We start from the raw sequence: 27,945 nt of genomic DNA, 5'->3' as shown, positions 1-27,945 counted from the left end.
AAAATTACGATTTTGCCCCTACACTCCAAAAATAACTGAAATTAAACTTTTTCACTGGCAAACCCTCAAATTATACTCCAACAAGTTTAATATAGTCAATCTTAATCAAACGGGATTAAAAAAAATTCCATATTCATCCTGAAGTGGTAAATTACCATTTTGCCCCTAGAATACTTAAAGTCCGGATTAACTCCATATCAGACCTCAAACTCTGAATCCTCATTTTAAATCAACCCATGGGTTTTAGTTTTCTCAAATTCATCCTCGATTCTCTGTTTAAACTAGTTCAAGACTTATTTGACTAAACCGTACCATTAGGGGCAATACAGTTATTTAACTTGTTTTCCAGGGCAATTCAATATACAAACATGCTCTCCAAAGCATGTGAATGATATATCACAGATAATTTAGGGTCGAGTGTTACAGCACTACCTCCCTTAAAATAAAAATTTTGACCTCAAAATTGCATTTATCAATCTCAAAGAACTAATGGGGGTATTATCTTTTCATCATATCTTAAGTTTAAATCTTGAACCACAAAGAACCATTTTTCACTTGAACTGATCATAATATCAATCCCTACACATGTGTATATGCCTTATAATCCCATTTATGCTTCCAAGATCTACCTTGATTTGATCATTGAATACGATGCAATATCACAATTTCTCAAAGTCATCCTTTTGTCTTGATTATCCGTTATACCTCTACATTACCTTGTATCTTTCTTGCATTACAATATTGATTTGTCACTTAAGACTCAAACTCATTTGAATCATGTATACCTCAAGCATTTTCGAATTCCAATTTCCATAATGTACTAGGAAAATTTCATTATCTAACTTCATTTTCAAGGTTAACTTCTATCATCCTTTGTTCTACTCTTTCATATAAATATAACATCATTCTTCCTTAACCAATTTACAAATTGTACCTGAAATTGTAAAACTTGAAACTAGATTCTCCTCAAGTATTTTTCAATATTAATATGAATATCACTTTCAGCTTACAGCTTCCTTTTTATAATCACATAACTTAGTGCTTGCTTTAACGAGATCCAGAGCAAAACTTCTCGAGTATTTCCTTGGGAATATCTATCTTAAACTTATGTCTCACAACAGATGATTACTTAACTCGTGACTTAGCCGTTAGGCTCCTCAACAAGTTTCAAAATCACACATCTTATACTCATCTCGTATAATGTATAATTTTTCCTCAAAGGTATTTAAATATTCTTGAAATACCTAATCACTTATTTGCTCTTTCATGCTCCAAGTATATCATTTCCATAAAGGTATACCCAACTACTCATATTTCAATTTATCTCCAAGAGTTTCTAGCATGTCACCTAGTTTACTTGTGTTGTTACTAATCATTTCCTTTCAACAAAGTTAAGATAAGATCAGTATATTCTCATAACAATATTCTATATCAACTCATTTTCTATATCATTATTGAAATCTTTATTTACATTTTTCCTCACTTAGTATTGACATCTCTTATCAGTATCTCATACATTCATCTAACCTTTCGCTCGCTTCCTCATTAGTCTTTAACAAGACTTAATCTCTTAACTTCCTTATTTCTTAAGATTTGACTTCAGTCATCATATTATTCATCTTAACACTCCCCATGTTAATTTAGTTTTATGTAACCATCTTAAAAACTCTCTAACTTTTCTTTCTCTTACATGCCAATATACAAGGCAATAAAGAAACTTTACAATTTCACTCATCATCTGTATCTTAATACCTCCCCAATGCACTTAAGATTCCAAACAACAAAGCTTAGCATGAAAACCAATGACCATTCCTCAACTCGTAAGTTTCATCTTCATGCCACTCTCAATTTGCTCATGCTTGCTAGCCATTAGGGGTTCTTAACGCGACAGCGTTTGATAGTCAGTACTGTGGTGTTGCAATTATTTGAATTTACTTTATCCCAGCAATTCTTCTACCTTTAAAGCTACTACCTCAATTATTCACAATCGTGTGGTTTCCCTCTGAGTCTATACCACAATTAGCAACACTAACTTTCTATCACAAGTACGCGATCAGAATATTGATTTAATGTCTTTATTTTTGCCACTAACATTCATATTTCTTTACCATAACATTTAGTATGAGTTTGCTTAAGCAAAGATCTCCAAAGTTATTCATAGCTACATGTATCTCAGATTGCACATCACTTATCATCAGTCAATAAATCCCACTTTAGAATACTCTTTCCATATTGTATAGTAACTTCACCATATAGTATCACGACACTCTGTTCCTCCATTCTACTATCATGCATACTCCACAAAATTTAATTAGAAGATTCACGTACCTTAACTAATGCTAATTCCATTTAATCATATTTTAAATACTCCAAACTTGAAAATTACAACTCCAAGTGCATGTCCATATATTGATAATCCTTATATATTTCATGAAAACTACAACTTACAAACTAGCTTTCTATCATATGCACATTATTAGAACATTAACTTCAACATGTTTAATTCTCCTTTGGTGATATGTTAAAATCATTCCTGGATACATTTTCATATTAACATTGATATGCTTTTACCATAGCAAATTGTATACCACTAAACATCAAGATCTTCACTTTATTCATCAATAATCAATCACATTTATTAAGTAAATAATTTACTTAGTTATTACACCTTGCCTTTGCAATCATAAGATCAAAGTTGTCCTAAACTTAGGATACAGAAGTTCTCTTTCTTAGAGTATATCCAAACATCAATATTTTTTAAATTCATTGCTCTAGGGAGATCACCTTTAAGACTGATCATTCGTATTATAGGCTACACTTTGAACCGAATAAACTTTTAAATTGATCTTTCAAGTAATTCGTATATCAATCTCAATTATAGAACTTCATATGGCACTTAGATTAGATTCGACATTTCCAAGTCATTTAACATCAAGCTGCCAATTCCACATCTAGTCCTTTAATCCCTTGGCTCCTCCTTACTATGCATAGCAAAGTTTAAGCTCATCTTTAGAGCAGATTTGTTGACTAACTTCTTACTTCACGACCACACATCAATTATAATAATCATTAATACTCACTCTTGAGTTAGTTCACATGCTTATATCCATGAACTATAATAGATCCAATCAATTTTAAAAATCTCATAATCGCTTAATTGAAATCAACACTTTTATATGGGCATAACACGCTCAATTAACATAGTGTTCTTATCTTCATGCACATATGTATGAATTTACTTTTACCTTAATGCTTAATTTGGACACTCCACCAAATGAATAAATTATCACGGTCTATTTGTCCAAATCCAAATTTCTCCATCCATAATCGAAGGGATATATCATTTCATTAATCTTTCATTAGGAGCATTCGTTTTAAGATCTCTCCAACACTGGCTCGTGTCACGGGTGGCATCTTAAACTCGAACAACGGCCCTACTTATGACCTTTGCATGACATTAACAAGGAAGTGAATTACTGAGAACAGGAGTTCCTATAGCTCCCATAAGATCTATAAGAAAAAACAAAACAAGTTTAAACAACTCCAAATTCTATATGCAGATGCACGTATTCTATTCTACCTAGCCTGACTTAACTTAACTAACTTAACTTAACTTAGGCCATGCAGTGTCAGTGTGGATTTCTTAAAACAACTTTAAAACCAAAAACTTTAAAATCCAAAATTTTAAAATCAAAATCTCTGATCTTTAAATCATGCTCTGATACCACTTTAATTGTCAGGACTCGAAACACCCATCGGGCCCTTGACAACCGCCGCGACGTCTCGATAGACACTCATTATCCCGAATGCCGATCGGAACCCCGCAAGGCTTAGCATCAGCTTTCGCATCTTCTCGGTGAGCGACAGTTATTAAATCTTGCATTTCAAAAAAATCATAAGTCGTTTCCAAATCAAAATAATAAAATACTATTTTTTAGCTCATAGGGGCATTTTCGTCATTTTTCTTTGATAATACCGAAACTCGCCAAAAATATGGTGTAAAAGCTTAATATGTTCATACATATTTTAAATTAGATAACTAAAGTATAAAATTACTTTTACAATGACACGTGGGCCCCTAACTAACCAATAAGATGCGAGTCTGTGAACCTATAATTTTGATCATGCAAGGCTAACTGAATTCCTTGATGCAATCGGCTATCTACCGGCTATCCCAAACATGAAATGTGGGGAATTGAGGGTGGTAAGATTATAAAATCCCAGTGAGTAAACAGACACCATCTAAACTATCTAAAGGCGAGTAAATAGAGACAATTAAAAATAATTAACTTCAGCAAATTTTTCACATAATGAATATTCATTTCAACCAAATAATCAATATGGCTCGTGAATTACTCAAAACTTGGCTCATGCCAAATCCTGTACTCGGGGACATTTGGACTAGGGGTATCCAACTGAGTCCGCCAAGGTTATTAAAAATTCATATTTCGCATAAATCATATTTTTATTTTGAAACATAGCCGTTCCTTGGCGTTGGCTGAGTCTCACTCTCACGCGATGGTCCACGTGAAGTGCACTCAAAAAGCCCACCTTAGGAGATACCCTACGCACCTCTACGACCAAGGTGAGAATATAAAGGAGTTTACCGTGCCCCTTTGATAGGCTGGCCCACGGAACCCCCCACCACTACAGTAGCTAATCTTTTATCTACCACCTGATTTATAAAATCTTTTTCTACATGACATGGCAATTTATCGCAACCTAGCCTCTCAAGGCTAAATACACAGTACAAATAATTCTAACACCAAAATCAGTTTAGCCATTCATGCTTATTTATTGTCATAAGTCATTCAATTTAAAACCATAAATTTACAACACAAGCAGGCAGTCTCCAATTACTCTATTTTCAAAACCAATATTCGATTTTCCAGAAAATTTATAAAATCATTCTATAAAATCACAATTTCTCTTAAAACATAACAATTTACCATTTAAACCCATTTTCCATAAAATCACACAATTGTATAAAACTACTCTAAATAATTAAGACGATAATAAGTTTACTCACAATTTCTGAAAACTAAATTCAGGTACTCCAACTATTACTCTTCGAGTGCGATTTCTTTGCCCTTGCCAGAGGATTCGCCACCTTGACAAATTGCACAATTAAGAGGTTTACTACTTTGGTACTAAACCAAAATAAACTAATTTATACTACTAATGCATGATATGAAGTGCAAAATGTCTAAATTTTGCCTAAATGAGATGTTAGCCTATTTCGATCTTTTACCCGATAAATCGATATACGCGACCGTTTAAACTCTAAATTAATTTTTTTCAATTTTTATACCTCAATTGCACCCAAATTGACTTAATGTTCCTCAGTGTGGTGCAAATTATCAGTCCCGATAGCAAATTATGAAAATACCCCTAGTGGGTAAAAATTCGTATTTTTGCTCCGAAAATTCCCATTATTTTTCTAGGCTCATAATTCATCATTATTCATCATAATTCCTCAAATAAACATCAAGATCAGTAGCCAATATGCCCCTAGAAAATTCGGCATAATGGGTTTCAATGGGAGAAAATTATTTCTCTAGCTTATTTTTGCTATATTTCAATATAACCTAACTAAAATCACTTAATTCAATTAAAATCAACCAAAACTCAAGATCAAAACTCATCCATGGAGGTTTGGCCAGCATGGGTGTCCATACCCACTTTTTAATTTTGCATGGAAATGAGAAAAAAAAATGCATGGGTAGTGAAAATCACAAGGAAAATCAATGAAATTTACCTTTTTAATGCTTGATTTCTTGATTTCTCTTGATTTTCCCCAAATGTTTTCAGCTAGGGTTCTTATTTCTTTTCCCCCTTTTTCTCTCCTGGTTTGGACAGCTGAAGAAGATGAGAATTCTGGAATTTTGACATTTTTAAAGGCTAAAATAATATAATATTATTTTGTTTATTTTTTTTGTTTTATTAATTCCTTAAATTCTAGCCATCCATTTATTTCCAAATTTTCACCATACACTTGTCCCACATATCCATAGTGTAGATAAAATTTTCAGACTTATCCAAAGTCTTGGTGGAGTAATTTTTGAAATTTACACTTTTATCCCTATAAAAATCAAAAATTACATTTTTACCCCAAAAACTGAAAAATTGCCCATAGACATATTTTTCATCCCTTATACTCATACCATTCTCCAATTTGTCAAATTTGATCTAAATTCTCCCAAAATCTCAAATGTTGTCCGTAGATGGAAAAATTATGATTTTGCCCCTACACTCCAGAAATAACCGAAATTAAACTTTTTCACTGCCAAACCCTCAAATTATACTCCAATAAGTTTAATGTAATCAATCTTAATCAAACGGGATTAAAAAAAATTCCATATTCATCCTCAGGTGGTAAATTACCATTTTACCCTTGGAATACTTAAAGTCTGGATTAACTCCATATCGGACCTTAAACTCTGAATCCTCATTTTAAATCAACCCATGGTTTTTAGTTTTCTTAAATGCATCCTTGATTCTCTGTTTAAACTAGTTCAAGACTTATTTGACTGAACCGTGCCATTAGGGGCAATACAGTCATTTAACTTTTTTTTCGGGACAATTCAATATACAAACATGCTATCCAAAGCATGTGAATGATATATCACATATAATTTAGGATCGGGTGTTACACCTGGGGATAAAATGGGAATTTTAGAAAAGATTTTTTGACCCCATTTGACTTATTGGAGTATGATTTGAGGTTTAGAAGTGAAAAATTTTAATTTTGGTATAATTTGGAGTAAAAGGGTAATTTTACCACTCTAGGGGCAAAATTGTAATTTTTCACCATCAGGACATTTTTTCCAGCACATGGTCTTCCTTTATTTTCATCTTTGACCCTTGACTAATCATTTGGTGGAGATAAAATGTTTAAATTTTTAAAATTTTAAAAATGGACCAATAAGAAAATGTCATGTGTCAAGCTTAGGATATTTTATTATTTAACTAAAAAATTAGCATAAATCAGCCCATTACTCTCCAAATATTCAGCCAAGCAAGGAAGAGAGAGAAAAAGAGGAAGAACAAACCCTAGGTGAGGAATTTCAAGAGAAAAAGTTTGGAAAATTAAGGAAAACAAGTGAAAAAGGTAGGATTTTTCAACTTAAGCTTGAAATCTATTTTCCTTAAACATTTGTCCTTATTTTCCATGCTTAAATTATATGTTTTTATGATGAATTGTTGGCTGATCAAAATGGGTTAGGAGAGAGAAAGTTGTTAGATTAATTTGATTTTAAGTTATGTTAGTGTTTTTAGTTAGTTTAGCATATTTAGAAACAAAACAATAAGAAAAGAATTTATTTTCTCCCACAACCATTAATGGCCGAATTTACCATGTATGAGTGAGGATGAGTTTGATTTTTATTCTAGGAGAATTGGTTAAGAAATAATGAATTATGAGCCTAAACAAATAATGAGAATTTTCGGAGCAAAAATATGAATTTTTACCCACTAGGGGTATTTTCATAATTTGCTGTCGAGACTGATAATTTGCACCACATTGAGGGATATTAAGTCAATTCGAGTGCAATTGAGGTATAGAAATAGAAAAAAAAATTAATTTGGAATTAAATTGGACGCGTTAGTAATTTAATCGGGTGATAAGACTAATTAGGCCAATACCTAATTTAGATAGTTACCAGTGCATTTTTGCATTCCATATTATGCATTAATAGTCTAAATTAGTTTAATTTCAATTTAGTACCAATGTAGTGAATTTCTCGATTTTGTACTGTGTTAAGGTGGTGAGTCCTCCGATAAAAGTAAGGAAATTACATCCGAGGACCAGTAGATAGAGTGCGTCGAAAGTCTGCATTCTAGACATTGTGAGTAAACTTACTGTCATTTTAATTATCTAGGGTAGTTTTTAGGGGATTTCATGAATTCTATGGAAAAAGAAATTTAAAAAGGTAAATTTTCATGTTTTATGAATAAATGTGTTTCAATGAAATTAAATTATAAATTGTTTTGAAATTAATAATGATTTTGAAAAATAGAGTACACAGAGACTGTTAATTGTGGCAATTTGATTGTTTAAATTGATTGACATATGATAAATCGGGCATGATTGGCTAGTTGGCAATTGTATTGAAATACGAATTGTTTGGTTGCCTTGAAAGACTGCGAATTACAAAATTGCCATATCATGTTATTGAGTTTTATTGTATGGTAGATTATATATTAATTAATCACTGCAGTATGGGGTTTCTGTGGACCAGCCTTTTAAAGGGGCACGGTAAACCCCATTATATTCTTACCTCGAACGAAGAGGCTCGTAGGGTATCTCCTGGTGTAAAGCTTAGGGTTCACTTCACGCCAAACAACCACGTGAGGGGGAACTCAGCCAACGCCAAAGAATGGCTATGTTTTCAAAACAAAAACATGATTTATGCGAAATGTGAATTTTAATAGCCTTGGCGGTCTCGGTAGGATGCCTCGGCCAAGGTGTCCTCGAGAATGGATTTATGGCACAAGCCTAGTTTTTATGAGATTCATAAGCCTCTTTACATATTTTAAATGAAATGTATTCTTGTCACGACCCGAAACTCCCATCGAGCCCATGACAACCGCCGCGACGTCTCAATTTACATTCATTACCCAGAATGTCAACCGAGACCCCGCAAGGCTTTAATATCAGCTTCTCATTTCCCCTGTGGGTAGCTGTTTCCAAATACCACATTTTAAAAGATTTTAAATTGTTTCCAACTTAAACAAATGAAATAATAATTTCCGTCTCACAGGGGTATTTTTGTCATTTATCCCAAAAATCTCAAAAATCATCTAAAAATATAGTATGTAAGTGGAAAACACATATTTCTTAATCAAAAATAATTTTGGATGTCTAAAACATTCGTTTAAAATGGAATTATGACTGTTATAATAAAATAAAAATATTCAATAAAATATTCAATTTTCACATAAAACGATATTTTAAGAACACTGCATAAATAATTTTTATAGCGTAAAAGCAAAATAAATTCTTACATACCGTAATACAGATAACCAAAGTATAGAATTTAATTTACAGTGACACGTGGGCCCACGAATGACCAAAAGTATAAAAAGAAATGAACCTACAGTCTTTGGATGTGGCAAGTTCAACTGTAATCCTTGCCGATATCAGTTATCTACAATCTATTCTGAACCTGAAATGGGTGGAAATGAGGGTGGTGAGATTATAAAATCCCAGTGAGTAAACAAACATCACTCAAAATATCTAAAGTCGAGTAAAAGGAGACTATTAAAACATTTCATCAAACTGTAATTTATCATCTTTCAACTTATTTCAACCAAATGAAATCAATTTATTTAAAGCAAGTAATCAGTATGGCTTATGAATTTCTTAAAAAACTTGGCTCATGCCAAAAATTATTATCATACTCAGTTATTTGGGATACCTTGGCCGAGGGCTATCCCAACTGAGTCCGCCAAGGCTATTAGAAAGTCATGTTTTTATTTTGAAAACATAGCCATTCCTTGACGTTGGCCGAGTTCCCCTTCACGAGGTGGTTTGGCGTGAAGTGAACTCTAAAAGTTATACCTCAGGAGTTACCCTACTCGCCTCTCCAACCGAGGTAAAAATATAACAGGATTCCGTGCCCCTCTAATAGGCTAGTCCACAGAATCCAGCCCACTGCAGCAGGTCAAACCCACCATACAATAAAATTTTGACAGCATGACAGGGCTAATATATTACTACCCAGCTTGCAAGGGTAAAATAAAGCAATTCATACAATTCATAAAAAACATAGCCCAGCCAGTCATACCAATACAATAACATAAGCCATTAATTCAATTTTAAATTTACAACATATCAGTGGTCTCCAATTACTCTATTTGCAAAATCGTTATTTCGTTTCAAGACAATTTATAAAATATTTTCATTTAAACTCATTTTGTTTACAAAACATAAAAATTTACCATTTGAACTCATTTTCATAAAATTCACCAAAACCGAATAAAAACATACTTTAGATAATTAAAATGATGGTAAGGTTACTCACCGTGTCTAGAGTTAGGATTTTCGAAATACTCAGACTATTGGTCCTCGGGTGCAATTCCCTTGCCTTTATCAGAGGACTCACCACCTTGACACAGTACAAAATCGAGAAATTCACCACATTGGTACTAAATTGAAATTAAACTAATTTAGACTACTAATGCTTGATATGGAATGCAAAAATGTCTAAATTTTTGCCTAAATGCGGTGTTAGCCTATTTCGGTCTTTTACCCGATAAATTGATATACGCGTCCGTTTAAACTCCAAATTAATTTTTTTCAGTTTCTATACCTCAATTGCACCCAAATTGACTTAATGTCCCTCAGTGTGGTGCAAATTATCAGTCCCGATAACAAATTACGAAAATACCCCTAGTGGGTAAAAATTTGTATTTTTGCTCCAAAAATTTCCATTATTTTTCTAGGCTCATAATTCATCATTATTCATCATAATTCCTCAAATAACCATCAAGATCAGCAGCCAATATTCCCCTAGAAAATTCAGCATAATGGGTTTCAATGGGAGAAAATTATATTTCTAGCTTATTTTTGCTATATTTCAATATAACTTAACTAAAATCACTTAATTCAATTAAAATCAACCAAAAATCAAGCTCAAAACTCATCCATGGAGGTTTGGCCAGCATGGGTGTCCATACCCACTTTCTAATTTTGCATAGAAATGAGAAAAAAATGCATGGGTAGTGAAAATCACAAGGAAAATCAATGAAATTTACCTTTTTAATGCTTGATTTCTTGATTTCTCTTGATTTTCCCCAAATTTTTCAGGTAGGATTCTTGTTTTTGTTTTTCCCCTTTTCTCCCCTGGTTTGGACAGCTGAAGAAGATGAGAATTCCGGAATTTTTACCTTTTTAAAGGCTAAAATAATATAATATTATTTTATTCATTTTTTTAATGTTTTATTAATTCCTTAAATTCTAGCCATCCATTTGTTTCCAAATTTTCACCATACACTTGTCCCACATATCCATAGCTTAGGTAAAATTCTCAGACTTATCCAAAGTCTTGGTGGATTAATTTTTGAAATTTACACTTTTACCCCCGTAAAAGTCAAAAATTACATTTTTGCCCCAAAAATTGAAAAATTGCCCATAGACATATTTTTCATCCCTTATACTCATACCATTCTCCAATTTGTCAAATTTGATCTAAATTGTCTCAAAATCTCAAATTTTGTTCGCGGGTGGCAAAATTACGATTTTGCCCCTACACTCTAGAAATCACTGGAATTAAACTTTTTCACTGCCAAACCCTCAAATTATACTCCAATACTCAAATCATACTCCAATAAGTCAAATGGGGCTAAAAAATTTCTTTTCTAAAAATTCCCATTGTGTCCTTGGGTGGCAAATGACCATTTTGCCCCTAGATAGTAAAAATTTCGGTTTGACTCCAAATTGATTCTCGAACTCCAAATCACCATATTAAACCATTTTGGGACTTTAATATTCTTAATTTCATTTTAAATTCTCTATTTGATCTAGTTCGAGACTTAAATTAACTTAATTGTACCATTTGGTACATTGTCGTCTTTTAACGATTTTTCTTTCAAGGCTTTCCAAGTATGCGAGCATATTGTCAATCATATGAATGACATGGAAAGTATTTTATAAGGTCGGGCTTGACAACACTACCCCCCTTAAAATAAAATTTTGACCTCAAAATTTCATGTACTGAACTCAGAGAAAATGTGGGGGTATTGTTTTCTCATCTAATGCTCGACTTCTTATGTCCTCCCCTTTAGAGGGAATTTCGATTTGTTCACCTCATTTACCTCCAATTCAACTCAAGTACGTCGCTTATGTCTATTATTATCCTTTAAAATCATATCATAATAACCTTCACAATTATGATCTCTTATATTGAGACATTAAGCATGCTTCTATTACTATCATTAAGCTTGAACCATAACTCCATCTCAATCATACCAATTTCGATCGCATTTTACTCTTATTTAGGTATACCAATCACTATCTTATTACTTCATTCCATATCAAACTTCTCGACTTTCATTCATTCATCCTATCCTCATACACTATTGTGTAGTTTACAACATCATTAACACGCCATACTCATTCCTGTACATATACTCAGCGTTCAGGAAAATTAATGGCTTTAATTATTTCTACTTATTTCATGTTTACTTTGCATTTAGGAAATTTCAATCTTCTTAATCCTATTAATCCATCTCATATGGCTTAATCGTACTATAGATTATATTCCCTTAACTATTTTTCCAAAATTCCTTAGGTCACCATAAATCGTCTTCTGATAAGATTCTTAATCGTTACATTATCTATACAACTCATCAAATATATTGAGTTCAAATCTTGAACCACTAAAACCATTATTCATTTAGTTGGGTACATCACTACTCCACACATACATATACATATACATTCAAATGTCTATATTCCTCATTATGTATACGAGTCTCTGTTTTCAAATGCCTTCAGACTAATTTCTCTTAATTCATTCCCATCCACAATCAAGATTCAATAGAATAAGCTTCATAATTCATACAAATTCTCATCATGCCTGTGTATAGTTCCTCATCATTTATATACTTATATTCTCTTCTTATCGTTTCCAATTATATGCTTAAGTTTCCTTGTACTGTATATCATTGCATCACAATGTCATCTCCATTGAATTATAATCTATTATGCGTGTATGTTTTATAATCCCATTGGTATCTCAAAAATTTATCTTGACTTGATCATTGCATCTTATGCAATACTACTATTCCTAAAAGTCATCCTTATTCCTCGATTATCCTTCATGTCTCCTATATATTGTATCCTTATTGCATTTCGATATTGATTTGTCACTTAAAACTCAGATTCATTTGAATCATGTATGCCTCACGCATTTTCGAATTCCAATTCCCATAATATATTAAGAAAGTTTCATTATCTGACTTCATTATCAAGGTTAACTTCTATCATCCTTTATTCCACTCTTTCATATGAATATAACATCATTCTTCCTTAACTAATTTACAAATTGTAATTGAAATTACAAGACTTGAAACTAAATTCTCCTCAAGTACTTTTTAATGTTAATACTTATACCACTCTCAGCTTATAGCTTCCTTTTTATAACTACATAACTTAGTGCTTGCTTTCACAAGATCCATGGCAGAACTTCTCTTGAGTATTTCCTTAGGGATATTTATTTTAAATTTATGTCTCATAACATATGATCATTTAACCCGTAACTTAGCCATTTGGCTCCTTAGCAAGTTTCAAAGTCACGCATCTTATGCCCATCATGTATAACTTATAATTCTTTCTCAAGGGCGTTTAAACATTCTTGAAACACTTAATCACTTATTTACTCTTTTATACACCAAGTATATCATTTCCATAAAGGCATGCCCAACTACTCATGCTTCAATTTATCTCCATGGGTTTCTAGCATGTCACCTAGTTTACTTGTGTTGTTACTAATCCTTTCCTTTCAACAAGGTCAAGACAAGATCAGTATATTCTCATAACAATATTCTATATAAACTCATTTGCTATATCATTATTGAAATCTTTATTTACATTTTCCTCACTTGCTATTGACATCTCTTATCAGTATCTCATACATTCATCTAACCTTTCGCTCGCTTCCTCTTTAGTCTTTAACAAGACTTAATCTCTTGTCTTCTTTATTTCTTAAGATTTGACTTCAATCATCATATTATTCATCTTAACACTCCACATGTTAATTTATTTTTATGTAGCCATCTAAAAAATTCTCTAACTTTTCTTTCTCTTACATGCCAATATATATAAGGCAATAATAAAAAAATAAAAAAAAAACTTTGCAATTTCACTCATCATCTTTATCTTAATACCTCCAAATGCACTTAAGACTCCAAACAACAAAGCTTAGCATGAAAACCAATGACCATTCTTCAACTCGTGTGTTTCATCTTCATGCCACTCTCAATTTGCTCTACTTTCTAGCCATTAGGGGTTCTTAACGTGACAGCGTTTGATAGTCAGTACTGTGGCGTTGCAACGGTTTGAATTCACTTTATCTTAGCAACTCTTCCACCTTTAAAGCTACTACCTCAATTATTCACAATCGTGTGGCTTCCCTTCGAGTCTATACCACAATTAGCAAGACTAACTTTCTATCACAAGTGTGAAATCAAAACATTGATTTAACGTATTTTTTTTTTGCCACTAGCATTCATATATCTTTACCATAACATTTAATACGAGTTTGTTTAAGCAAAGATCTCCAAATTTATTCATAGCTACATGTATCTCAAATTGCTCATCACTTATCATCAGTCAATAAATCCCACTCGAAAATACCCTTTCCATATTGTATAGTGATTTCACCATATAGCATCACTGCACGATGTTCCTCCATTCTACTATCATGGATACTCCATAGAAATTAATTAAAAGATTTACGTACCCTAACTAATGCTAATTCCATTTAATCATATCTTAAATACTTCAAACTTGTAAATTACAACTCCAAATGTATGTCCATATATTGATAATCTTTATATATTTCATGATCATGAAAACTACAACTTACTAACTAGCTTTCTATCATACGTACTTTATTAGAGCACTAATTTCAACTTATTTAATCTACCCTTGGTGGTATGTCAAAATCATCCCTGTCTCGGTTGCAATCTAGAGGAATCTCTCCTCTGTATGTCCGTATGAGCTGGTGGAGATAGAGCAGCTACCGTAGCCCGTCCTAACTGTGGACAATCTCTCCTAATGTGACCCTGTTGATCACAATGAAAACATCGTGCAGGCCCTCTGCACAGCCCAACATGATAATTCCCACAATTTCTGCATCTACGTGAACTTCCTGAAACAAAGGAGTCTTTACCCCTTTTTGGTGGCTGACTAGAAGATACACTCAGATTTCTCCTTTTTGCTAACTCAGCTCGCAAACTCCTATTTTCATTCGCAAGCTTCTCAGCTCTTAAAGCCATTCGCACCACCTCTTTAGCCACGGTTGCGTCCGACTCACCCATAAAAGAAACACAACTATGTTGCCTAGCCTCTTTAAGCTTCTTAGAATCAGAAACATCCAGCACTAGTGGTGGGACAGGAGGTGGGGATGGTGGTACTGAAGGAGCAGCCAGAGGAACTGTAGGAAGAACTTGACCAGCCTGAGCCTGGCCAGCAATAGCAGTAAAGAAGGCTGCTAATGCCTGAACTGCCTCAAGAGGCATAGCAGGAATACTAGTAAGTGGTAGAGGAGGTGGAGGATGTGGAGGAGTCTTGGTTTGTTCAGCAGTAGGTGCTGCCCGAATGGTGGATGCAGTCAATTCCTCCTCTATTGCACCTAACTGACGACGTTGGAAACGACCTCTTCCCCTTCCAGCTGATCTAGTGAAAGGTGGTTGTTCGCGTCGATGAGACATAATAATCTATAATAGGGAACAAAGTGAGTTTAGGCAACCTCAGGCTCTATATGCTTATGCATGTATTTTATTCAACTTAACCTAACTTAACTCGGGGCCACACTGACACTGTAAATTTTTAAAATAGCTTTAAAATAACTTTAAACCCAAAACTCTAATCTTTCAAACCAACCTGGCTCTGATACCAACTTAATTGTCACGACCCGAAACTCCCATCGAGCCCATGACAACCGCCGCGACGTCTCAATTTACATTCATTACCCAGAATGTCAACCGAGACCCCGCAAGGCTTTAATATCAGCTTCTCATTTCCCCTGTGGGTAGCTGTTTCCAAATACCACATTTTAAAAGATTTTAAATTGTTTCCAACTTAAACAAATGAAATAATAATTTCCGTCTCACAGGGGTATTTTTGTCATTTATCCCAAAAATCTCAAAAATCATCTAAAAATATAGTATGTAAGTGGAAAACACATATTTCTTAATCAAAAATAATTTTGGATGTCTAAAACATTCGTTTAAAATGGAATTATGACTGTTATAATAAAATAAAAATATTCAATAAAATATTCAATTTTCACATAAAACGATATTTTAAGAACACTGCATAAATAATTTTTATAGCGTAAAAGCAAAATAAATTCTTACATACCGTAATACAGATAACCAAAGTATAGAATTTAATTTACAGTGACACGTGGGCCCACGAATGACCAAAAGTATAAAAAGAAATGAACCTACAGTCTTTGGATGTGGCAAGTTCAACTGTAATCCTTGCCGATATCAGTTATCTACAATCTATTCTGAACCTGAAATGGGTGGAAATGAGGGTGGTGAGATTATAAAATCCCAGTGAGTAAACAAACATCACTCAAAATATCTAAAGTCGAGTAAAAGGAGACTATTAAAACATTTCATCAAACTGTAATTTATCATCTTTCAACTTATTTCAACCAAATGAAATCAATTTATTTAAAGCAAGTAATCAGTATGGCTTATGAATTTCTTAAAAAACTTGGCTCATGCCAAAAATTATTATCATACTCAGTTATTTGGGATACCTTGGCCGAGGGCTATCCCAACTGAGTCCGCCAAGGCTATTAGAAAGTCATGTTTTTATTTTGAAAACATAGCCATTCCTTGACGTTGGCCGAGTTCCCCTTCACGAGGTGGTTTGGCGTGAAGTGAACTCTAAAAGTTATACCTCAGGAGTTACCCTACTCGCCTCTCCAACCGAGGTAAAAATATAACAGGATTCCGTGCCCCTCTAATAGGCTAGTCCACAGAATCCAGCCCACTGCAGCAGGTCAAACCCACCATACAATAAAATTTTGACAGCATGACAGGGCTAATATATTACTACCCAGCTTGCAAGGGTAAAATAAAGCAATTCATACAATTCATAAAAAACATAGCCCAGCCAGTCATACCAATACAATAACATAAGCCATTAATTCAATTTTAAATTTACAACATATCAGTGGTCTCCAATTACTCTATTTGCAAAATCGTTATTTCGTTTCAAGACAATTTATAAAATATTTTCATTTAAACTCATTTTGTTTACAAAACATAAAAATTTACCATTTGAACTCATTTTCATAAAATTCACCAAAACCGAATAAAAACATACTTTAGATAATTAAAATGATGGTAAGGTTACTCACCGTGTCTAGAGTTAGGATTTTCGAAATACTCAGACTATTGGTCCTCGGGTGCAATTCCCTTGCCTTTATCAGAGGACTCACCACCTTGACACAGTACAAAATCGAGAAATTCACCACATTGGTACTAAATTGAAATTAAACTAATTTAGACTACTAATGCTTGATATGGAATGCAAAAATGTCTAAATTTTTGCCTAAATGCGGTGTTAGCCTATTTCGGTCTTTTACCCGATAAATTGATATACGCGTCCGTTTAAACTCCAAATTAATTTTTTTCAGTTTCTATACCTCAATTGCACCCAAATTGACTTAATGTCCCTCAGTGTGGTGCAAATTATCAGTCCCGATAACAAATTACGAAAATACCCCTAGTGGGTAAAAATTTGTATTTTTGCTCCAAAAATTTCCATTATTTTTCTAGGCTCATAATTCATCATTATTCATCATAATTCCTCAAATAACCATCAAGATCAGCAGCCAATATTCCCCTAGAAAATTCAGCATAATGGGTTTCAATGGGAGAAAATTATATTTCTAGCTTATTTTTGCTATATTTCAATATAACTTAACTAAAATCACTTAATTCAATTAAAATCAACCAAAAATCAAGCTCAAAACTCATCCATGGAGGTTTGGCCAGCATGGGTGTCCATACCCACTTTCTAATTTTGCATAGAAATGAGAAAAAAATGCATGGGTAGTGAAAATCACAAGGAAAATCAATGAAATTTACCTTTTTAATGCTTGATTTCTTGATTTCTCTTGATTTTCCCCAAATTTTTCAGGTAGGATTCTTGTTTTTGTTTTTCCCCTTTTCTCCCCTGGTTTGGACAGCTGAAGAAGATGAGAATTCCGGAATTTTTACCTTTTTAAAGGCTAAAATAATATAATATTATTTTATTCATTTTTTTAATGTTTTATTAATTCCTTAAATTCTAGCCATCCATTTGTTTCCAAATTTTCACCATACACTTGTCCCACATATCCATAGCTTAGGTAAAATTCTCAGACTTATCCAAAGTCTTGGTGGATTAATTTTTGAAATTTACACTTTTACCCCCGTAAAAGTCAAAAATTACATTTTTGCCCCAAAAATTGAAAAATTGCCCATAGACATATTTTTCATCCCTTATACTCATACCATTCTCCAATTTGTCAAATTTGATCTAAATTGTCTCAAAATCTCAAATTTTGTTCGCGGGTGGCAAAATTACGATTTTGCCCCTACACTCTAGAAATCACTGGAATTAAACTTTTTCACTGCCAAACCCTCAAATTATACTCCAATACTCAAATCATACTCCAATAAGTCAAATGGGGCTAAAAAATTTCTTTTCTAAAAATTCCCATTGTGTCCTTGGGTGGCAAATGACCATTTTGCCCCTAGATAGTAAAAATTTCGGTTTGACTCCAAATTGATTCTCGAACTCCAAATCACCATATTAAACCATTTTGGGACTTTAATATTCTTAATTTCATTTTAAATTCTCTATTTGATCTAGTTCGAGACTTAAATTAACTTAATTGTACCATTTGGTACATTGTCGTCTTTTAACGATTTTTCTTTCAAGGCTTTCCAAGTATGCGAGCATATTGTCAATCATATGAATGACATGGAAAGTATTTTATAAGGTCGGGCTTGACAATTCTAATGCTGTGACCCAGTTTACGATGATTTATTTTATTGTCTCCATGTACTCAACTCTAGATATTTATGATGATGTCTGTTTACTCATTGGGATTTTATAATATCACCACCCTCCTTTCCACCCATTTCAAGTTCAGTATAGGCTGTAGATAGCTGATCTCATCGAGGACTACCGTTGGATCTGCATTTTCCAAACCGTAGGTTCACAGTCCTCTTTACTTTTGTTTATTCAGGGGCCCTCTTGTTATTGTAAATTAAATTAAATATTTTGGCTTACTGTATTTCAGTATGTATAAATTTATTTAGCTTTTACGCTATAAAAATTATTCACGTATAACTCTATAAATATTGTTTTATAAGAAAATAGAATATTTTACTTAATATTTCTTTTATTTTCTTATTATATTCAAATAACCGTAATTTCGTTTTAAATGAAGATTTTAGACTTTTAAACTCATTTTGATTATGAATTATGTCTTTTGTACTTGTATGTTACATTTTAGCCAGTTTCAAAGTTTTTGAGAAAAGTGACCAAAATATCTCTGTGAGACGAAAATTAATATTTTATTTGTTTTAAGTTGGAAACGGCTTAAAATCTTTTAGAACACGATATTTGACAATGGTTGCTCATAAAGGAATAGAGAAATTGATAGTAAAGTCTTGCGGGGTTTCGAGTTGACATTCCGGGCAATGAATGTCTACCGGGACACCACGGCGGTTGTCACAAGCTCGAGGGGAGTACCGAATCGTGACAGTATTTATGAAATATATAATACTATTAATATATTATATATATATATATATATATCATTAGATGTGTTATATTAACTATAAGTAAGTTATATTTTACAAAATAATATATTTAGTTAGTAATAAGTAATAAAAATATATTATATAAACAACCAAGTAATATTGTATATTTAATAAGTATAATACATTAATATTATTATATATATATTTACTTTCATAAGTAAATAAGACATGATTGTATTATTGCGCATAATTAACATATTATATCATTATACTAATTATATTATATTATATTACATATATAATTGTATAATTATGTATCTATTAATTATAACATATATATATTTGATTTACAGATAACCATTTTTACAATTTATAGAACTTTATTTATATGATTACACACTTAATAACTTTATTAGTTATTATCTTTGTGTATATAATATATGGTATAATAGTTATTATATATACAAACTTTGTAACATATCAAAGTATAACATATATTAATATACTATATAATATTAATATATAACTTATATATATTGATATATAAGTAACTTATATTTTACAAAATAATATATTTAGTTAATAATAAGTCATAAGCAGTATATTATATAAGCAACAAAATAATTTTGCATATTTTATATTATACATTAATATGTCATATATTATGATTATCTATAAATATTACTTTATACATAAATAAAATATGATATTTGTGTGTGTGTGTGTATATATATATATATATACTTTTATAAATAGATAAGATGGGACTAAATTAATGTACATAATTAATATATATATATATATATCATTAAATGAATTATACTAACTATAAATAAGCTATATTATACAAAATAATATAAGTTATATTTTACAAAATAATATATGTAGTTAGTAATAAGTAATAAATAAAATATTATATAAACAACAAAATAATATTATATAGTTTATAGAATATTATATTAATTTTATGAGATATATATATATAAATATTTCCATAAATAAATAAGACATGATTGTATTATTGTACATAAATAACATATTATATCATTATACTAATTATATTATTTATATATAATTGTATAATTATGTATCTATTAATTATAATATACATATATTTGATTTACACATAAGCTTTTCTATAATTTATAATAAACTTTTTTTAAAAAAAATACGTAAACTTTTATTTGCTTAATGCCAATGTCAAATTGACTTGGACTTTATGAATGCATAAAACCAAAAAAAAAAATAACAATGAAGGAAGTCAAGAAAACAACTCCAATCCTAACAACATCCAATTTGGGGAGATTGGATGCCTAAGTCCAACTTGACTTCATAAATTCGGAGCGGATAAATAAAACCGGGTACATGAAGACGAAGAACTACAACCCATTAAATCTATGCATAAGTTGGCTAAATAACTGAATTATTTCATTTGGAACCCACTGTTGACTGTCCAAACCAAGATGAAGAATGTCCTAAATTGAACTACGTTGTATGCTGCCCCAATTATGCTGCCCTAAAGCCTTTTTCACACTTGGAGTTGTCCAAATATCTCAAAGTAGTTGTCCAAATACTTCTAGCCCGTGTTTCCTTTCCATCAGATTTGATGAGAATCAAATTTAAATTCAAATTCCTCCCAATCCTGACCAACTCCCTCACATCAATACGGCCGCTGACTATGAAACTCAAATTCCTAAGAAGTCAAATCTAAATCCGCTTCCTTTTTCCTAAAACACCTTTTTATTCAGATTCTATCTCATAAAATCTTTCTAGTCGGACCCCACTTCTAGATTTCGTAGAACTTTACAAGATCACTCCCCCTTTATAACTCCTTGTTTGGCCAAATTCATCGACCTCATGATTGAACTCTTTTAATGTGTGCGTAACCTTCCAAGAGATAATATACTTTTGCAGCCACTCAATTTGTTGCATACATTGTCTATAAATCCATAATGCTTTCGCAACATTACAAATCCATGTCACTGCATTGAAGAATCCATAATTTAAGTTGAGAATTTTTAAGTGCCTGAAAAATAATATGGAGACCTCACGAATGGCTAAAACCTCAGCATGGTTGGCATCATAGACACCAATCTGCTTTGAAAATTTATAATAACTTTTCCCTAAACATCCTGTGAAACTCTTCCAATTCCTGCCTTATCCAGATTACTTGCTGTAGCTCCATCAACATTAAATTTAACCCATCTTAATTGAGTTATCAAGCCTTTAATTTTCTTGTCGATTTTTTCTAATTTCTGAACATAACAAATTGAAGTCAGATTTCTGAATAATTCATCGACTGATATTATCAACTTCGGGCCATTTAGCTTTGCTCCAAACCATAATTCGAAGCTTAATCAAGTCATAAACTTGTCAAATGATGCTATTGAGAATAGCATATTAATTATTTAATTAAAAGCGACAAAGCATTATTTTTTTTGGATACTAGGTAATGAAATTAACAAAAACAATGACACTCGTGATGACCATCATTCATTCTCTTGCAAAAGCCTCCTTTCTGACAACCTGAGACGCAATAATTCCAGCATTTGCCACCATTTTGAGGATTATCATCCTGCCCAGGCAAACATCTCCCAAGTTCAGGATGATTGTTGCAACATACTGCTTGAGCAGCCACTACCTGTACTTGCCCAAAATCTATAAAAACAACAATCCAACAAGTTTAAAGTTAATCTTCATATTTAACTGTATTATTAATTATAGATACATAAACTATTACATAAATGATTTAAACTCAAATTGGTTTTCCCACAGAATGAGATACAAAGTATAAACCGAAACAAACTTGTAACATGTTTTGAAGAAAGGGTGTGACATACCGATGAATAGGATGAGGGCAGAAAGGAGGAGGAAGGAGAAAACTTTTACTTTGCCCATTTTTTTAACCTATTGCTTCAACTTTTACGAGAAAGATCGAAAAACAAAACAACAGAGTCAATTAGGTTTAGGAAGATGAAAAGTATAGCGAATATATATATCAATTCATTGACGTCCTATATGGAAAGAAAATCTCGGTTTAATGAGCAATATTAAATTCCAAAACCTAAACTCTATTTAATAAAAGAAAAACTATTAAAGAAATATATTTTAATTAAAAAATAATATATATATTTATATATATAAATATTAGTCTGTTTTATAAATAAAAAAATATTTAAAAGTAAGGATAAAAAATGATCTACCTTGATATTATCTCAATATTAAATATGATTTTAATAATCGAAAGGTCAAATATTCTTTCATATATTTTAATTTATTACATTTTATTATGTCCACAATTAAGAATCATATCTCGATATTAATTATGATTTTAATAGTTGAAAGGTCAAATATTCTTTCATATTTTTTAATTTATTACATTTTATTATGTCTACAATTAATATTCATATATATGTCTTATATAATTTATATGAATAAGTTTTATATATGTAAATAATAATAATTGGTAAATAATCTACTAGAAAGTAATGAAAAAATTATTTTATTCCTAATTGAAATGACAAGCATGAGAACCATTTATATTTTTTTTCTTTTTGTTTGTTTCTACCTCTGAAGCGTCCTTTTTTCACGACTGAAAATGCAATGTCCAATATTTAACGATTTTAGGATAATAAGAATGATGCCCAAAGTGAGTGAGCATCTTACCACTTATTATATATAATTAAAAATAAAATAGAGGAAAACAAAAATGTTGAGAATAGCATATTAATTACTTAATTTATAAGCGACAAAGCATTATTTTTTTGGGTACTAGACAATAAAATTAACAAGAACAATGACATTCGTGATGACCATCCTTCATTCTCTTGCAAAAACCTCCCTTTGGACCACCTGCGATGCAATAATTCCAGCAGTTGCCACCCCTTTAATTCATTGACGTGCTATATGGAAAATCTAGGTTTAATCAACGATATTAAACTCTAACCCCTAAACCCTATTTAATAAGAGAAAAAAATATTAAAGAAATATATTTTAATTAAACAATAATATATATTTATAAATAATGAAAGATAAAAACAAAAATGCTTGAGGCCTTTATAAGTTGGTTTGTCTGTGCTGCTAGGGTAGTGCCTGCTTAGATTGTATAAAGTTTAGGTGATTAATTGAACATGTTAGAACAATAATATTAAAATACCAATTACTAATAGGCACACTAAGAGTCTAACCCATTTTGTCACGACCCGAAACTACTATCGAGCCGGTGACAACCGCCGCGAAGTCTCAATCGACATTCATCACCCGGAATGTCAACTGAAACCCCGCAAGGCTTTAATATCAGCTTCTCATTTCCCCTGTGGGTAATTGTTTCCAAATACCACATTCTAAAAGATTTTAAATTGTTTTCAACTTAAACAAATAAAATAATAATTTTCGTCTCACAGGGGTATTTTGGTCATTTATCTCAAAAATCTCAAAATCATCTAAAAATATAGTATGTAAGTGGAAAACACATATTTCATAATCAAAAATAATTTTGGATGTCTAAAACATTCGTTTAAAATGGAATTATGACTGTCATAATAAAATAAAAATATTAAATAAAATATTCAATTTTCACATAAAACGATATTTTAAGAACATTGCATAAATAATTTTTATAGCGTAAAAGTAAAATAAATTCTTACATACCGTAATACAGATAACCAAAGTATAGATTTAATTTACATGACACGTGGGCCCACGAATGACCAAAAGTATCAAAAGAAATGAACCTACAGTCTTTGGATGTGGCAAGTTCAACTGTAATCCTCGCCGATATCAGTTATCTACAATCTATTCTGAACCTGAAATGGGTGAAAATGAGGGTGGTGAGATTATAAAATCCCAGTGAGTAAACAAACATCACTCAAAATATCTAAAGTCGAGTACAAGGAGACTATTAAAACATTTCATCAAACTGTAATTTATCATCTTTCAACTTATTTCAACCAAATGAAATCAATTTATTTAAAGCAAGTAATCAGTATGGCTTATGAATTTCTTAAAAAGCTTGGCTCATGCCAAAAATTATTATCATACTCAGTTATCTGGGATACCTTGGCCGAGGGCTATCCTAACTGAGTCCGCCAAGGCTATTAGAAAGTCGTGTTTTTATTTTGAAAACATAGCCATTCCTTGGCGTTGGCCGAGTTCCCCTTCATGTGGTGGTTTGGCGTGAAGTGAACTTTAAAGTTATACCTCGGGAGTTACCCTACTCGCCTCTCCAACCGAGGTAAAAATATAACAGGATTCCGTGCCCCTCTAATAGGCTAGTCCACAGAACCCAACCCACTGCAGCAGGTCAAACCCACCATACAATAAAATTTTGACAGCATGACAGGGCTAATATATTATTACCAAGCCTGCAAGGGTAAAATAAAGCAATTCATACAATTCATAAAAAACACAGCCTAGCCAGTCATGCCAATACAATAACATAAGCCATTAATTCAATTTTAAATTTACAACATATCAGTGGTCTCCAATTACTCTATTTTCAAAATCGTTATTTCGTTTCAAGACAATTTATAAAATATTTTCATTTAAACTCATTTTGTTTACAAAACATAAAAATTTACCATTTGAACTCATTTTCATAAAATTCACCAAAACCGAATAAAAACATACTTTAGATAATTAAAATGATGGTAAGGTTACTCACCGTGTCTAGAGTGGGGATTTTCGAAATACTCAGACTACTGATCCTCGGGTGCAATTCCCTTGCCTTTATCGGAGGACTCACTACCTTGACACAGTACAAAATCGAGAAATTCACCACATTGGTACTAAATTGAAATTAAACTAATTTAGACTACTAATGCTTGATATGGAATGCAAAAATGTCTAAATTTTTGCCTAAATGCGGTGTTAGCCTATTTCGGTCTTTTACCCGATAAATCGATATACGCGTCCGTTTAAACTCCAAATTAATTTTTTTCAGTTTCTATACCTCAATTGCACCCAAATTGACTTAATGTCCCTCAGTGTGGTGCAAATTATCAGTCCCAATAGCAAATAACGAAAATACCCCTAGTGGGTAAAAATTTGTATTTTTGCTCCGAAAATTCTCATTATTTTTCTAGGCTCATAATTCATCATTATTCATCATAATTCCTCAAATAAACATCAAGATCAGCAGCCAATATTCCCCTAGAAAATTCAGCATAATGGGTTTCAATGGGAGAAAATTATATCTCTAGCTTATTTTTGCTATATTTCAATATAACTTAACTAAAATCACTTAATTCAATTAAAATCAACCAAAAATCAAGCTCAAAACTCATCCATGGAGGTTTGGCCAGCATGGGTGTCCATACCCACTTTCTAATTTTGCATGGAAATGAGAAAAAAATGCATGGGTAGTGAAAATCACAAGGAAAATCAATGAAATTTACCTTTTCAATGCTTGATTTCTTGATTTCTCTTGATTTTCCCAAAATTTTCAGGTAGGGTTCTTATTTGTTTTTTTTCCCTTTTCTCCCCTGGTTTGGACAGCTGAAGAAGATGAGAATTCTGAAATTTTTACCTTTTTAAAGGCTAAAATAATATAATATTATTTTATTCATTTTTTTAATGTTTTATTAATTCCTTAAATTCTAGCCATCCATTTGTTTCCAAATTTTCACTATACACTTGTCCCACATATCCATAACTTAGATAAAATTCTCAGACTTATCCAAAGTCTTGGTGGAGTAATTTTTAAAATTTACACTTTTACCCTCGTAAAAGTCAAAAATTACATTTTTACCCCAAAAAATGAAAAATTGCCCATAGACATATTTTTCATCCCTTATACTCATACCATTCTCCAATTTGTCAAATTTGATCTAAATTCTCTCAAAATCTCAAATTTTGTCCGGAGTGGCAAAATTACGATTTCACCCCTACACTTTAAAAATCACCGAAATTAAACTTTTTCACTGCCAAACCCTCAAATTATACTCCAATACTCAAATCATACTCCAATAAGTCAAATGGGGCCAAAAAAATTCTTTTCTAAAAATTCCCATTGTGTTCTTGGGTGGCAAATGACCATTTTGCCCCTAGACAGTAAAAATTTCGGTTTGACTCCAAATTGATCTTCGAACTCCAAATCATCATATTAAACCATTATGGGACTTTAATATTCTTAATTTCATTTTAAATTCTCTATTTGATCTAGTTCGAGGCTTAAATTAACTTAATTGTACCATTTGGTACATTGTCGTCTTTTAATGATTTTTCTTTCGGGGCTTTCCAAGTATGCAAGCATATTGTCAATCATATGAATGACATGGAAAGTATTTTATAAGGTCGGGCTTGACACATTTCGTCAAAATTAAAAAAGAGCTTACTTTACCTTTGAAAAAAAAAAACTTATATTGACTCGAAACTCAATTACTACTTACTCATAGAAGTATTTGGAAAAAAAAATATTAACTAAAAGTTTTTCTTAAATAATCAACAAAGTTAACGGTACTTATCAATGCATTATACTGTGTTCAAAAGATATTCCATCAATTCAAATTTAAAATTTTATCTTGGAAGCCACAATTGAATCTTGAAATATATAATATAAGATTTATGAGATGAAAGAATATAATTTGACTTAAGACACTACAAAAATTCCTGCTTGTTCCGACAGAAATAATTCCATTGAAAAAAAGTTTTTTGGAAAATTCAAATGGGTTTCCAACGGATTATCAATGGAATTAAATTTTACATTTTCCAACAGATTCTGATGAAATGTTTCTTACAGAGAAAATTTCATTAGAAATCTGTCAGCAAAATTTTTGGCTCAAAAAAAATGACAACTGCCAAATTCTCCAACGAAATTTCTTACGGATTTTTGATAGAATTTTTTGATGGAATGAGTTTTGTCGGAAATTTGTTGAAAATATTTTAGGCACGAAAATTATTTAATCCCGTCAAATTTTTCAACATAATTTTCCGTTGGAAAAGGTATTACGAATGGAAGTTTACCTACGAAATTTTTCGGAAAAATATTTTGTTAGTATTGGTGTTTTTTATATATTTTTATTTTTATTAGAAATATATAAATAAGTTTATTTAATTCATTTATACTTTTTGTCTTTATTAATTATGATTGTATATGTATATTAATCTTCGACGACACTACAACATGCATGCATACATATATAAATTTTTTATATATTTATTAATAATGATTCATCCATAGTAAATTTCATTTAGAAATAAATTAAATGTTTATAAATTATAAATATTTATATTTATTTATTGACATTTAGTTAAACTTTCCATTTACAAAGATTATTTGCTACTTATAACTTCAAAATTATCATTATAATATATTATAAATTAATAAACCACATATATGTGTGTGTGTATTATAAATTAATAATATTGAATAGCATAGTATATCGATTATAGATAGACTCATTTAATCATGATAATTTCAATACAATTAATTAAAAATGA

General features: G+C 31.5%; 1 protein-coding gene and 2 long non-coding RNA genes across 3 annotated transcripts; all 3 read right to left on the bottom strand.

Moving 5' to 3' along the window:
* Positions 1-8,969: 8,969 nt before the first annotated feature.
* On the bottom strand, positions 8,970-10,882 carry LOC148764564 (uncharacterized). The gene is made up of 3 exons (XR_016024289.1): positions 10,759-10,882; positions 10,026-10,109; positions 8,970-9,167 (listed from the first exon to the last, which is right to left on the bottom strand). It is a non-coding gene; the product is annotated as an uncharacterized LOC148764564 (long non-coding RNA).
* Positions 10,883-16,049: 5,167 nt separating this feature from the next.
* Positions 16,050-17,962, bottom strand: LOC148764563 (uncharacterized). The gene is made up of 3 exons (XR_016024285.1): positions 17,839-17,962; positions 17,106-17,189; positions 16,050-16,247 (listed from the first exon to the last, which is right to left on the bottom strand). It is a non-coding gene; the product is annotated as an uncharacterized LOC148764563 (long non-coding RNA).
* Positions 17,963-21,964: 4,002 nt separating this feature from the next.
* On the bottom strand, positions 21,965-22,404 carry LOC148764562 (putative defensin-like protein 20). The gene is made up of 2 exons (XM_088806447.1): positions 22,347-22,404; positions 21,965-22,164 (listed from the first exon to the last, which is right to left on the bottom strand). Exons 1-2 carry the CDS (start codon positions 22,402-22,404, stop codon positions 21,965-21,967), a joined length of 258 nt encoding a protein of 85 aa, XP_088662573.1.
* Between the last annotated feature and the right edge of the window lie 5,541 nt (positions 22,405-27,945).

The sequence above is a fragment of the Theobroma cacao genome, chromosome 1, assembly GCF_053813885.1.
Source record: "Theobroma cacao isolate CCN51 chromosome 1, ASM5381388v1, whole genome shotgun sequence".
In the NCBI taxonomy this organism is placed as follows: Eukaryota; Viridiplantae; Streptophyta; class Magnoliopsida; order Malvales; family Malvaceae; genus Theobroma; species Theobroma cacao.
Note: the sequence above shows the minus strand (reverse complement) of the source record. Positions and strands in the feature narration are given on the sequence as shown.

Excerpts from the sequence above, each read along its gene's own strand:
- LOC148764562 (XM_088806447.1), bottom strand. The coding sequence starts at position 22,404 with ATGGGCAAAGTAAAAGTTTTCTCCTTCCTCCTCCTTTCTGCCCTCATC. Across the intron at positions 22,165-22,346 it reads TGCCCTCATCCTATTCATCG|ATTTTGGGCAAGTACAGGTA; the intron begins GTATGTCACACC and ends TTGTTTTTATAG.